This window comes from Artemia franciscana, unplaced genomic scaffold, assembly GCF_032884065.1.
Source record: "Artemia franciscana unplaced genomic scaffold, ASM3288406v1 Scaffold_1405, whole genome shotgun sequence".
NCBI lineage: Eukaryota > Metazoa > Arthropoda > Branchiopoda > Anostraca > Artemiidae > Artemia > Artemia franciscana.
This window is the reverse complement of record NW_027062814.1, coordinates 38,405-51,558: the sequence shown is the minus strand read 5'-3', so window position 1 is coordinate 51,558 and position 13,154 is coordinate 38,405. Positions and strand designations below refer to the sequence as shown.

Sequence of the window (13,154 nt, the reverse complement as noted above, 5' to 3'; positions counted from 1 at the left end):
TCTTTCTTTTAAAAACGAGGACAGTAATTCAAGAAATGGTCCTCTAAAACCGTAATTTTCTAATTTGGCAATGAGTATAAAATGATCAACGCAGTCAAAAGCTTTTACAATATCAAGAAAAACAGAAGCGACTTTCATACCATTATCCAACGCATCATTCACAAAAGTTGTCAAAAATAAAACAGCATGCTCAGTAGATAAACCCTTTCGAAAACCAAATTGATTTGGATTAAAAAATGATTTACTCTCCAAAAATTCAACCATTCTTTTAACTATCAATTTTTCAAACAATCTAGATACTACTGGTAATAAAGAAATGGGCCTATAGTTTCCTAGTACATTTTTATTTCCACCTTTATAGACAGGAATAATTTTTGCAATTTTAAAACAACTTGGAAACACTCCAGTCCTTAAACATTCATTAAATAAATACACTAAATGACCGGAAATAACAGGGTAAATATACTTTAAAGTTTTAACTGTTACAAAATCAGAGCCTGAAGCTCCAATTTTTAATTTTTTCAATGTTTCAGAAAGCTCAGAAGCGTTGATTGGCTTCAAATATGCTGAAACATCACTTGCATTCGATATATATTTCTTAAAACTACCTTCATGCTCAGAAATAACTATACTTTGGACCAAATCCTTTCCCACATTAGCAAAATGACGGCATATTCTATCAGCAGATCATCAGCAAAGTAAAGTTTTACTGCTGACGATGAACACTGTATATGTGTTCGAAATATCCAGTTAATTAATTTTATATCTATTTACTGTCAATAAAAAGGTATCATCCCTATTTTGAACTGTTTTACTTTCGTTATTTTGTTTCTAAGCCCTTGTTGGTGGATTAACCAAATTCATGGTATTTAGGATGATTAAAAATTAACTTTTTATTTTTAATAAGTATAGAAAGGATTGCACAAATCTTTCAAAAAATGTTTTCGTTATCAAGGTTTTTATTTTGTATCAGATATTGCTAGTGTCACATACAGCTAGAATAACTCGATTTGCATACTTTACAGTAACACACAACAAAACCTTTATATACTTATTCATTAAAAATTAAACTTTTCCAAATAATTTTCTATTATTTCATTTTATTTAATATCGAATATTAACAGAAAGCTTAACACAACCTCAAAGGGGCTGACATCTTTAGGCAAATCGATCATCACAAAAAGAACACAACAAAATTGAATAGTACATAACAATTTAACAATCTAAACTCCAAAGCTGGAAAGAACACAGAACAGCCACATAATGAGTAAAATCACAAAAAAGATCAACTACTAGAGCAGAAAAACCCTACAGTGACAACCATAGGGAGTATATCTGTAAGTTTGAAGTCACTTATTACTTTGAGTCTATGGCAGCAATATATATATATATATATATATATATATATATATATATATATATATATATATATATATATATATATAAATATATATATATATATATATATATATATATATATATATATATATATATATATATATATATATAGCTAATAATCTAACATTAAAGAACGAATAACAGCCAAATAATGCCATAAAATATAACCCCAAGACCCGAGTTTGACATAGAATGGTACAGACCTGGAGTATGTAAGCCTCAAATTACTTATCATTGTGATGAGTTTGTGGTAGTAGTAAAGTCTTAACTAGAGCCAAATAATTATTTAAATGCTAGATAAATTCGTCTAACCTCTACCAAAAACCTAGCATTTAAATTTTTCATAAATAATTAGTATTTTTTTTTTCAGTTCGGAAAGGGAAGAAATAGATGTAAATATATAATTTCGTCAAAATGTGTTCCGAAATTCGCGCTATTTCCATCTTTTTCCTCTCACTTGAATGTAGAAAGCGGGTTTCTTAATTCTGTTAAGTCTGTGGTAGGTTTTGGATATGAAAATTTTGTAAAATCTATTTTTACCTACTTTAGATACGGGATTGTATCTTCGAAAGTAGGGGACGAGACTAGGGGGATTTTTAAGCGTTTGACTTTGTACTTCTGCACTGTTGACGCTGTGTTTGTGAATTTTCAGCCTTATAAAGAGGCCAGTATAAAAATTTTAGGTCAAGGAGAGAAAACAGTTTAAGGTGGTTCACAAAGTGGACCAGTTTAAGGTGGTACAATAACGGATAAGCAATAAAAACAATCTTTCGTTTGCATCTAAGTTTTCACAACCAGGGTCAGCACACTCCCAGGAGTTGCAACCTTAGGCCTAATATCTGGAGTGAATATTGTTTCTGGCAAAATGTTGTTGATGTAATTTAGACCTTCGATGACTTTCAAAAGAGGGAAAAGGTCATCTTCTGAGGTAAGGGGATAAGGTTTTTAGGCCGTTTTACAAAGAAGACAAAGTTGGATAAGATTTTATTATTCCTTCTTAGATTTTAGTTTTAAATAACCTAGCATTGTATATTTTATTTTCAAGCATTTTATGTTTTGATTTGAAAAACCAAGAATGGATTTGTTGAGAATGGAATAGGAATAAGAATGGAATAAGAATGAAAATAAAGGATAAGAGAATAGGAATAAGAATAAGAATGGAATAAGAGGAATAAGAATGGAAGAATGAAATAAGAAGAAAGTAGACAGCCATCAAAAATTTTACAGCGCCCACAAAAGCTAGAAAAATTTTCTTCCTTGACTCTCCGCTAAGTTATACGTAGGTTGTGAGATTTTGACTTGACGTACTTCCCGTGTGCAAAGGGCACATAGCCCGGAAGCACTAACAACAACACCGCAATGAAAATATCGTAAAAATTGTAATCTCCTTGCATAGCGGATTAAAGGGCATCGAATCTATTAACGCTTCGGCCCTTTTTTGGCAGGGCAGATCTATCTTTCAAGCTTTTTTATATACACTAAGTACTTTAAGACTTGCTTTCTCGACTTCTGCTATAAGATTTTCAAGGCTTACTTCCAATAATGGAATTTATCATGGGAATAAGTAATATAGACCCACAAGTGAAATCAAAATAAATGACTATAATTATTGTACGCAAAGTTACGAACCTTTGCAAGCAAAAACTGCGGAGATTTATTTTGATGTCAAGTGCAGAATACTCTCAGCAATTTTTCGTAAAACACCCGAACAGTACAGTGGCGCAACTAGGGGAAGACAAGGGGGTTTTCCTGACCCAAAAAGCAGCACCTGCTAGGGCCCATGTAACATTTGTTGTTGCCTCAATCCTCCGGAAATTTATTCAAAGTGTGTGGGTTGGAAAACTACCATTATCTCAACACGCGAAAAAACCAATTTAATCCTTCAAAACCAAACTTTAACAAAGTAATAAACATGATATAAAACAAATAACTGAAAAACGCCTCCAAATACATTAAAACACCAAAAAGTAATATTCTTCCCTCTTACTCGAAAATTCAAATTATACGACCAAAAATGAGCGTGTGGGTGAGGGGAGGAGGGGTCTTGACACAGGAAGTTGTCTTTGAGTACTTATGAAATATAACATGACCGTCCTACCTCTTTAATTTTTAGTCTTAAAATATACATGCACATATATATATATATACAGATCTGTAAAAAAGAAAAAAAAAAAGAAAAAGAAGATAAAACTACATACCATCAAGTAATTTCCCATGATAAACAGCCATACCTGCTACCCTCCCAATAAATTTGAAATACAGTAAATGCTGTTCATTGCATAGACCACTTAATGCATTAATTTGAAGTGTGTAATTGTCACTGAAAAAAGGAAAAAAAATTACCAGAAATAACCGATTTTTTCCCCTCAGAAAAAGTTTTTACCCTACTCTTATCAAACAGGTGTTTTATCAAATGAATATTTTTGATAAAACCAGAATTCGATTGTTCAGACACCATTATTTGCAGATGTTTTGAATGTACTTTTATTTTCGCTAGTATTACATCTAGTTTGATGTTAGATGCAACTGTTAAAACATTCCATCAATTAACGAATTAGATAATTAAAATAGACACTCAGTAACTTTCAGAGTTGACCAATAGTTTTAAATAGTGACGAAGACAACGCTGCCTTTTTAAAACTTTTTAAAACAGCCTAGCATTCTTACTTCAATGAAGTTCAACCAGACCTGATAAATATTAAATAATAAAAAAACAAGTTTTTTAACTGCAAATAAGGAGCGACATTAAAACTAAAAACGAACAGAAATTATTCCGTGTATGAAAGGGGTTGTCCCCTCCTCAACGCCCTGCTCTTTACGCTAAAGTTTGACTCTTTGTCGCAACTCTACTGTTTAAAACAATAAAAACATCCCATTATTTTGTTTTTACAATAACCTTTAACGTAGGGCGAAGTACCTTGGTAAAACAAGTAAATAAATGATGTATTGTGCCCACTTCGCTCTTCATATCACTTCACTACAATATTATCATGTAATTTTTAATGTGACGTCATTGCAACCTCCATACAGCCTTATATATTTGTAGGTGACTTCATTCTGAGCATCAAAGTAATTTCATAAATATGACGTTATCTTTACCATATAAATTGGAATCCACATGGTGTGGTTCAGTTATTGATTGTATTTGATACAGCACAAAATAATGTTTAAGACCAATTTAAAACATAAAGAATATGAAATGGGCGCATTTTCAAACATGGAAGATGAAGAAAATAAACTGAATACTTCTGAAAAACCGAATAATAAGGGAACTAACCTGAATGTGAAAGAGAGGGATAAGAAAACAGATTTGCGTCATCCTAATACTAAGAGAACACTGGGTAAATGTACACTGCTGTTGAGCAACGAAGTCGATCAATATTTTGAAGAACAAGGATTGGAGGGCAAGGAAAAATTGGCAAAAAGAAGGAAAATAGCCATGTTCGATAAGGAGGAAGTAAACAGTAGTTTAAATCGTGCAGTTCGTGAAGGAGACCTAGAAGGAGCAAAGGAGCTAATCAACTCTTTTGGGCTGTCTTACATCAAAGAATGGTCAGATGGATACGTGCTACTTTGTCAAGCTCTGATTAACAAAAACACAGCAATTGCTAAATTACTTTTAAATCACGATTGTAAAGTCAACATTGAAAATGGTCCGTACGCTGGCTTCGGAAGAATTATTCCATTTAAGATTATTAAAAATAGAAAACTTACTGATACGCCACTTCATCTGGCAGTTATTAGTGGTGATTTAGAAGTTATTAAGATGGTTTTAGGTAAAGGTGCTGATGTTAATGCGAGAAATAATAATGGTGAAAGACCAATTCATTTAGCAGCTCATTGTGGGCACACACAAACAGTTGAATGTCTTTTAAGGTCTGGTGCGGATGTTAATGCAAGAGGCATAGATGACAATAGTCCACTTAATTCAGCAGCTTTTCGTGGACACACACACACAGCTGAATGCCTTTTAAGGTCTGGTGCGGATGTTAATGCAAGAAGCATATATGACACAAGTCCACTTCATTTAGCAGCTATTCGTGGACACACAAAAACAGCTGAATGTCTTTTAAGGTCTGGTGCGGATGTTAATGCAAGAAACATTTATGGCAAAAGTCCACTTCATTTTGCAGCTTTTCATAGACACACACAAACAGCTGAATGTCTTTCAAGGTGTGGCGCGGAAGTTAATGCAAGAGACGTTAATGACAAAAGTCCACTTCATTTAGCAACTTTTCGTGGACACACACAAACAGCTGAATGTCTTTTAAGGTGTGGTGCGGAAGTTAATGCAAGAGACGTTAATGACAGAAGTCCATTTCATTTAGCAGCTTTTCATGGACACACACAAACAGCTGAATGTCTTTTAACGTGTGGTGCGGAAGTTAATGCAAGAGACGTTAATGACAGAAGTCCACTTCATTTAGCAGCTTTTCGTGGACACACACAAACAGCTGAATGCCTTTTAAGGTCTGGTGCGGATGTTAATGCGACAAATATTAATGGTGAAAGATCAATTCATTTAGCAGCTTTTTGTGGACACACAAAAACAGCTGAATGTCTTTTAAGGTCTGGTGCGGATGTTAATGTAAGAAACATTTATGGCAAAAGTCCACTTCATTTAGCAGCTTTTCATGGACACACACAAACAGCTGAACGTCTTTCAAGGTGTGGCGCGGAAGTTAATGCAAGAGACGTTAATGACAAAAGTCCACTTCATTTAGCAACTTTTCGTGGACACACACAAACAGCTGAATGTCTTTTAAGGTGTGGTGCGGAAGTTAATGCAAGAGACGTTAATGACAGAAGTCCACTTCATTTAGCAGCTTTTAATGGACACACACAAACAGCTGAATGTCTTTCAAGGTGTGGCGCGGAAGTTAATGCAAGAGACGTTAATGACAAAAGTCCACTTCATTTAGCAGCTCTTCATGGACACTCACCAACAGTTGAATGTCTTTTAAGGTGTGGTGCGGAAGTTAATGCAAGAGACGTTAATGACAGAAGTCCACTTCATTTAGCAGCTTTTCGTGAACACACACAAACAGCTGAATGTCTTTTAAGGTCTGGTGCGGATGTTAATGCAAGAGACGTTTATGGCAAAAGTCCACTTCATTTAGTAGCTCATTGTGGGCACACACAAACAGTTGAATGTCTTTTAAGGTCTGGTGCGGATGTTAATGCAAGAGGCATAGATGACAATAGTCCACTTCATTCAGCAGCTTTTCGTGGACACACACAAACAGCTGAATGCCTTTTAAGGTCTGGTGCGGATGTTAATGCGAGAAATATTAATGGTGAAAGATCAATTCATTTAGCAGCTCATTGTGGGCACACACAAACAGTTGAATGTCTTTTAAGGTGTGGTGCGGAAGTTAATGCAAGAGACGTTAATGACAGAAGTCCACTTCATTTAGCAGCTTTTCATGGACACACACAAACAGCTGAATGTCTTTTAAGGTCTGGTGCGTATGTTAATGTAAGAGACATAGATGACAAAAGTCCACTTCATTTAGCAGCTTTACATGGGCACCAAAAAACTGTTGAATATCTTTTAAAGTCTGGTGCAGATGTTAATGCAAGTGACATAGATGACGAAAGTCCACTTCATTTAGCAGTTTTAAATGTACAATTATCAAGTATTTCGGGATCAGAAACCAATGTCTATAGTAGGCCTCGAGACAAGGATGACATAACGTCACTTCATGTTGTTGCAACTCTTCTGAAGCATGGAGCTGACATAAATATTACGAATAAAAATTACAGCACAGCGTTTAATTTTGCTGTTAATGATCTTGCTTCATATCTTGCATACCACGTATTAAAAATGATTGCGGCAAACTTATATGTAAGTGAAAGAAACAAATCACTCTTAGTCCAGGCTCTTTCCTGTTCACAATGGGGTCAGTGTGAAAGAGAACTACAGCAAATGAAGAGTGAGATAATATTTTGTAATATTTCGTTCTATGACATTTTTATTAAAGGAATAAGCTTAACTGAATTATACACGATGAATGAAAATTCCTTGAAAAGCTTACTGAAATCAGCAAATTGGGAAGCAAAATTTCCTATATGTAAAACCATAATTGCTAGCCATTTCAGAAAGAGTATAGAAAGGAAAGTGTTGCTTGAACTAGCCAATAGAAGCTTCAATTTTCTCTTTAACAGATTTGCTGAGTTACCACATGAATGTTCTGAACAGATACTGAACTATCTAAGCACTGAAAACTTGAACAATTTGATAGATGCTTCTGAGCTTCATGACAACAGTTGAGAAGGAATGGTACCATTCAGAGTTTCTGGCATAAACTTATTGGTTTAGTGATTGAAAAATATCCTAAGAGTGCAGTGGTTTAAGAATATATTACATATATATATATATATATATATATATATATATATATATATATACATATATATATATATATATAAATATATAAATATATTTATATAAAATAAGTGGTTTGTCGACTGACGTTATGTTTGTCGACTGACGTTATGTTTTTCGACTGACGTCATTATAAGGATTGAGCATTATGACGTATTTTATGTATTTTGTATGTTTGTATATGAGGTCATTATAAGTTGCCGTCATTATAAGTATATAATGCTTTGTATATGACGTCATTATACGTATATAAGGCTTGCGATTCAAAGAGAATATTTAGTGTAAATCCTACAATGGCAAGAAACAGCCGAGGAATCAAATCGTGCCGAGGAATCAAATAAGCTTGCGGCTCAAAGAGATAATGCCAAACAAGAGCAGCGTAAAAACAGAGTTTTGGACAAAAGAGAAAGTAACAATAGAAAGCGTGCCGAGGAATCACAAGAGCAACGTGAAAACAGGCTTGCAGCTCAAAGAAATAATGCCAAAAGAAAGGGTGCCGAGGAATCACATGCGCAACGTGAAAACAGGCTTGCGGCTTCATAGAGAAATTACCAAAAAATCGTGGCAAGGAATCACAAGAGCAATGTGAAAACAGACTTGTGGCTCCAAGAGATAATGCCAAAAGAAAGCGTGCTGAGGAGTCACAAGAACAACATGAAAACAGGCTTGCGGCGACCGGGACACCGGGAATATAAATGACGACCGGGACACAGGGAGGATAGCTAAATGACGACGGGGACACAGGCAATATTCGATTAGCAATCACTATCAACAATGCTCAAGGGCAATCATTAGAAAAATGCGGTATAGATCTGAATACGGTTTGTTTTATCCCATGGACAATTTTATGTTGCATATTCAAGAGTCGGTAAACCTGACAATCTATTTATATACACAGACAATGGGACAGCGAAGAATTCTGTATATTCGCAAGTTTTACGTAGTTAAAACATATATACATCTATATATATAAAAATAAGTTGTCTGTGTGTGGATCTGTGGATCAGGTGACGTCATGTTCCGGCTGACGTCATGAAATTAGTTGCCATCATTTTTGCTTTGAAGGTGACGTCATTCAAGTTATATAAGACATAGGTTCGCGTAGAATTCTATTAATGTTTAAGTTTACAATGACTGATGAAGATGCTCAAAGAGTCTATGGGCACACGTAAAAACATTAAAATTAACTACAAATATGCGTGTCCGATTGCAAAACGATGACTCTGGTCAAACATTTTCAGATCAATTGCTGGCAATGGGAAACGGAAAGCTCCCAGTAGACTCAATTTCAGGACGTATACAACTACCTGCTTATTTCTGTAATTTAGTGACGTCCAAAAATGAATTGATTGAAAAAGTATTTCCGAATATTCTAAAAAATTATAAAAATAATAAATGGTTAAGTGAAAGAGCGATTCTCGCACCCAAAAATATAGACGTCCACGAAATCAACAATATTGTTTTGACCAAGATTCAAGACCAGGCAGTCCTTTACAAGTCAGTCGACACAGTTTTGGAACCAAATGAAGCGGTTAATTATCCATCTGAATTTTTAAATTCCATAGATCTTTCAGGGTTTCCACCACACGTGCTACAACTAAAAATAGGCGTACCAATAATACTTTTAAGAAATATAAACCCACTAAAGCTTTGCAATGGCACTCAACTTGCCGTAAAAAAAACAATGGAAAACCTAATAGAGGCCACAATCCTGACAGGGCCTTTTGAGGGTGAGGCTGTTCTTATTCCTCGCATTCCCATGATTCCAACGGATCTGCCTTTTCAATTTAAAAGATTGCAATTCCCAATTCGATTAGCATTTGCAATCACCATTAACAAAGCTCAAGGTCAATCATTAAAAAAATGTGGTATTGATCTTAATACTGATTGTTTTTCCCATGGACAATTGTACGTTGCATGTTCGAGGGTCGGTAAACCTGACAATCTATTTATATGCAGCGAGAATTGGACAGCGAAGAATGTTGTATATTCGCAAGTTTTACGCAGTTAATTTGTATTTCGGAACCAAATGAAGCGGTTAATTATCCATCTGAATTTTTAAATTCCATAGATCCTTCAGGGTTTCCACCACACGTGCTACAACTAAAAATAGGCGTACCAATAATACTTTTAAGAAATATCAACCCACCAAAGCTTTGCAATGGCACGCGACTTGCCGTAAAAAAAAAAACAATGGAAAACCTAATAGAGGCCACAATCTTGACAGGGCCTTATGAGGGTGAGGCTGTTCTTATTCATCGCATTCCCATGATTCCAACGGATCTGCTTTTTCAATTTAAAAGATTGCAACACAGACAATGGGACAGCGAAGACTGTTGTATATTCACAAGTTTTACGTAGTTAATTTGTATTGTATCTATCTATCTATCTATCTATATAAAAACGAGTTGTGTGTGGACAGACAATGGGAAAGCCAAGAATGTTGTATATTCGCAATTTTTACGTAGTTTGAAACACATATATAAATCTATCTATATTCACAGGTGGGACACAGGGACACAACTACAATGGCGCGTAACTAATATGGCGCGTAACGACTTACGCGCGCGGGGGGGCTTGGGGGGCGCGAAGCGCCCCACCAACTAGGTGTTGGGGTGGCGCGAAGCGCCACCCCAACAGCTAGTATATATATATATATATATATATATATATATATATATATATATATATATATATATATATATATATATATATATATATATATATATATATATATATATATATATATAATCTATATATATATATAAAAATAAGTTGTCTGTGTGTTATGTCTGTTACACTATGTATGTTACGCCAGATTATATCTTCTATATATATAAAAATAAGTTGTATGTATTTTTGTGTTGAGGGTTTACATGTAAAAACTGGGTATTGCATAAATATTTCGAAATATTTTGACAATAGATTAATGTAATTTGAAAACCTTAAAAAAAGATACTCAAAATTTTGAGGTTTATTATAAATTGTTGAGCTTTAGCAAGCTTGGCACGTGAAGATTTTTTTAACTGTCAATGTTACCAAATCCTACAACAGAAGAAACAGCCGAGGAAGCTGCTCAAAGAGTTAATGCCAAAAGGCTTGCGGCTAAAGAACGTAAAACCACGCAATTAGATGAAGATCAACCTGGACAGCGAGAGTCAAAACGTATCAAAACTGAAAATGATAGCGATGATGATTGGGTTTGGGATTTTGACTTGGATAAGGTCATCAATGCCTACCAGATTTTAGTTAAAAAAAACAAAGGTTCGGCGATATGTTTTTACGTCTGAAATATAAAAAGAAAAAGAAAACTGAAACTAAAAATGTAAAAACTAGGAATCGCATAAATATTTCAAAATATTTTGACAATAGATTAAATTAATTCGAAAACCTTAAAACAGATACTTAAAATTTTGAGGTTTATTATAAACTAGCTATTGGGATGGCGCTTCGCGCCAACCCAACACCAAGTTGGTGGGGGGGCTTCGCGCCCCCCCACACGCGTAAGTCGTTACGCGCCATATTAGTTACGCGTCATTGTAGTTGTGTCCCTGTGTACCACCTATGAATATAGATAGATTTATATATGTTTTTTTAGTTTTTTTCGTCTTTTGTATTAATGCTAAAGCCAAGGTTCGAACCTGGAACCTCTTGGACCTAGAACCTGGAACATAACGCTTTACCAACTCAGCTACTTCGGCTTGAATACATTCGTTTTTGAATTGGTATATGATGAAATAATTCAGACTTTTGCTTTTTGGTAACATTCTATAACATTGACAGTTGGAAAAACCTTCACGTGCCAAGCTTGCTAAAGCTCAACAATCTATTTATAATAAACCTCAAACTTTTAAGTATCTGTTTTAAGGTTTTCGAATTACTTTAGTCTATTGTCAAAATATTTCGAAATATTTATGCAATGCCCAGTTTTTACATTTTAGTTTGTTTTCTTTTTCTTCTTTATTTTTCAGACGTCATATGCAAACACTCAACACAAGAAATACATACAACTTATTTTTATATATATAGAAGATATAATCTGACGTAACAGACATAACACACATACAACTTATTTTTATACAGATAGAATAGATATGCAAAGATGAAGGAAAAAAGTTAGCAAAACCGAACATAGAGGCAACATTTTTCTTCTTCTTCTTCAGATTGTTAAGGAAACACTTTCACATAATCTCATCACTAGAATCAAATTCTAGTGCCACACGGTTTTACTTATTCAAGAGAGGGCAATCTTAGTATAGGCTAAAAGCTGCAAAACTATGGTTCTCTTTTACTAGGTTCCAAACTGGAACCTCCTAGAACTTTCTTAGCTGGAGCCAGCTGAGAAAGGTCGATGGCTTTTCCCGTGTGTGGTGCATTATACACTAAGCGACAAAGGACACCGATATGAAAAACTCTACGCCCTCCTGGCTCCATTTTCGGTCTATCTTTACTTCGAATGTGGGATTTTCTACTATTGGGGGGGGGGGCTCTTATGCAGCTATTGTGGTTTTCCCTTTGCATAAATTCTCTCCATGCCTGCTACAATTGAATCTTGAATTGGAATAATGACTAAAATATATATTATTTTTCAATTTATGTATAGATAAGAGACTAAGTTTCACAGCCAGTGTTCGATTCAAGGAATGGTTTTTCGACTACTACAATATGACTAACAAGGTTAAGTGCTAGAGAGATCGCAGTGATTTTTCACCGGAACCTCTCGGACCTAGAACCTGGAACATAACGCTTTACCAACTCAGCTACTTCGGCTTGAATAAATTTGTTTTTGAATTGGTATATGATGAAATAATTCATGACGTCAGTCGACAGACCGACAAACAACTTATTTTTATACTAGCTGTTGGGTGGCGGGTAATTTCTCTTTGAGTGTCCCGGTCGTCATTTATATTCCCTGTATCCCGGTCGTCATTTGTGTCCTGATATGTAATTTCTCTTTGAATATTCTCTCTTTTCCCGGTCGTCATTTATATATCCCCCCTGTGCCCCCGGCGTCCCCGCTGTAGTTGTGTCCCTGTGTCCCGGTCGTCATTTATATTCCCTGTGTCCCGGTCGTGATTTGTGTCCCGGTGTCCCAGTCTGTAATTTCTCTTTGAGTGTCCCGGTCGTCATTTATATTCCCTGTGTCCCGGTCTGTAATTTCATCAGTTGACAAACATGACGTCAGTCGACAAACAACTTCATGACGACATACAGCTCAATCCTTATAATGACGTCAGTCGACAAACATGACGTCAGTCAACACACAAACATGACGTCAGTCGACAAACACACAAACAAACAACTTATTTATATATATATATATAGATAGAAGTCTTAGAACTGTTTTCTTTCTACATGCAATATAATA

At 35.0% G+C, this 13,154-nt stretch overlaps 2 protein-coding genes across 2 annotated transcripts in view; one reads left to right on the top strand and one right to left on the bottom strand.

The window, feature by feature from the left end:
* LOC136042516 (E3 ubiquitin-protein ligase NEDD4-like) overlaps nucleotides 1-13,154 on the bottom strand; it is a gene marked incomplete at its 5' end in the record, with an annotated part of 70,807 nt that overhangs the window by 21,142 nt on the left and 36,511 nt on the right. Inside the window, 1 exon segment of the mRNA XM_065727479.1 lies at nucleotides 3,597-3,718. Within this exon segment, the coding sequence (XP_065583551.1) occupies nucleotides 3,597-3,718 (122 nt within the window).
* Nucleotides 4,559-7,738, top strand: LOC136042515 (serine/threonine-protein phosphatase 6 regulatory ankyrin repeat subunit B-like). Its single transcript, XM_065727478.1, has one exon. It carries the CDS (start codon nucleotides 4,562-4,564, stop codon nucleotides 7,670-7,672), a length of 3,111 nt encoding a protein of 1,036 aa, XP_065583550.1. The 5' UTR covers nucleotides 4,559-4,561; the 3' UTR covers nucleotides 7,673-7,738.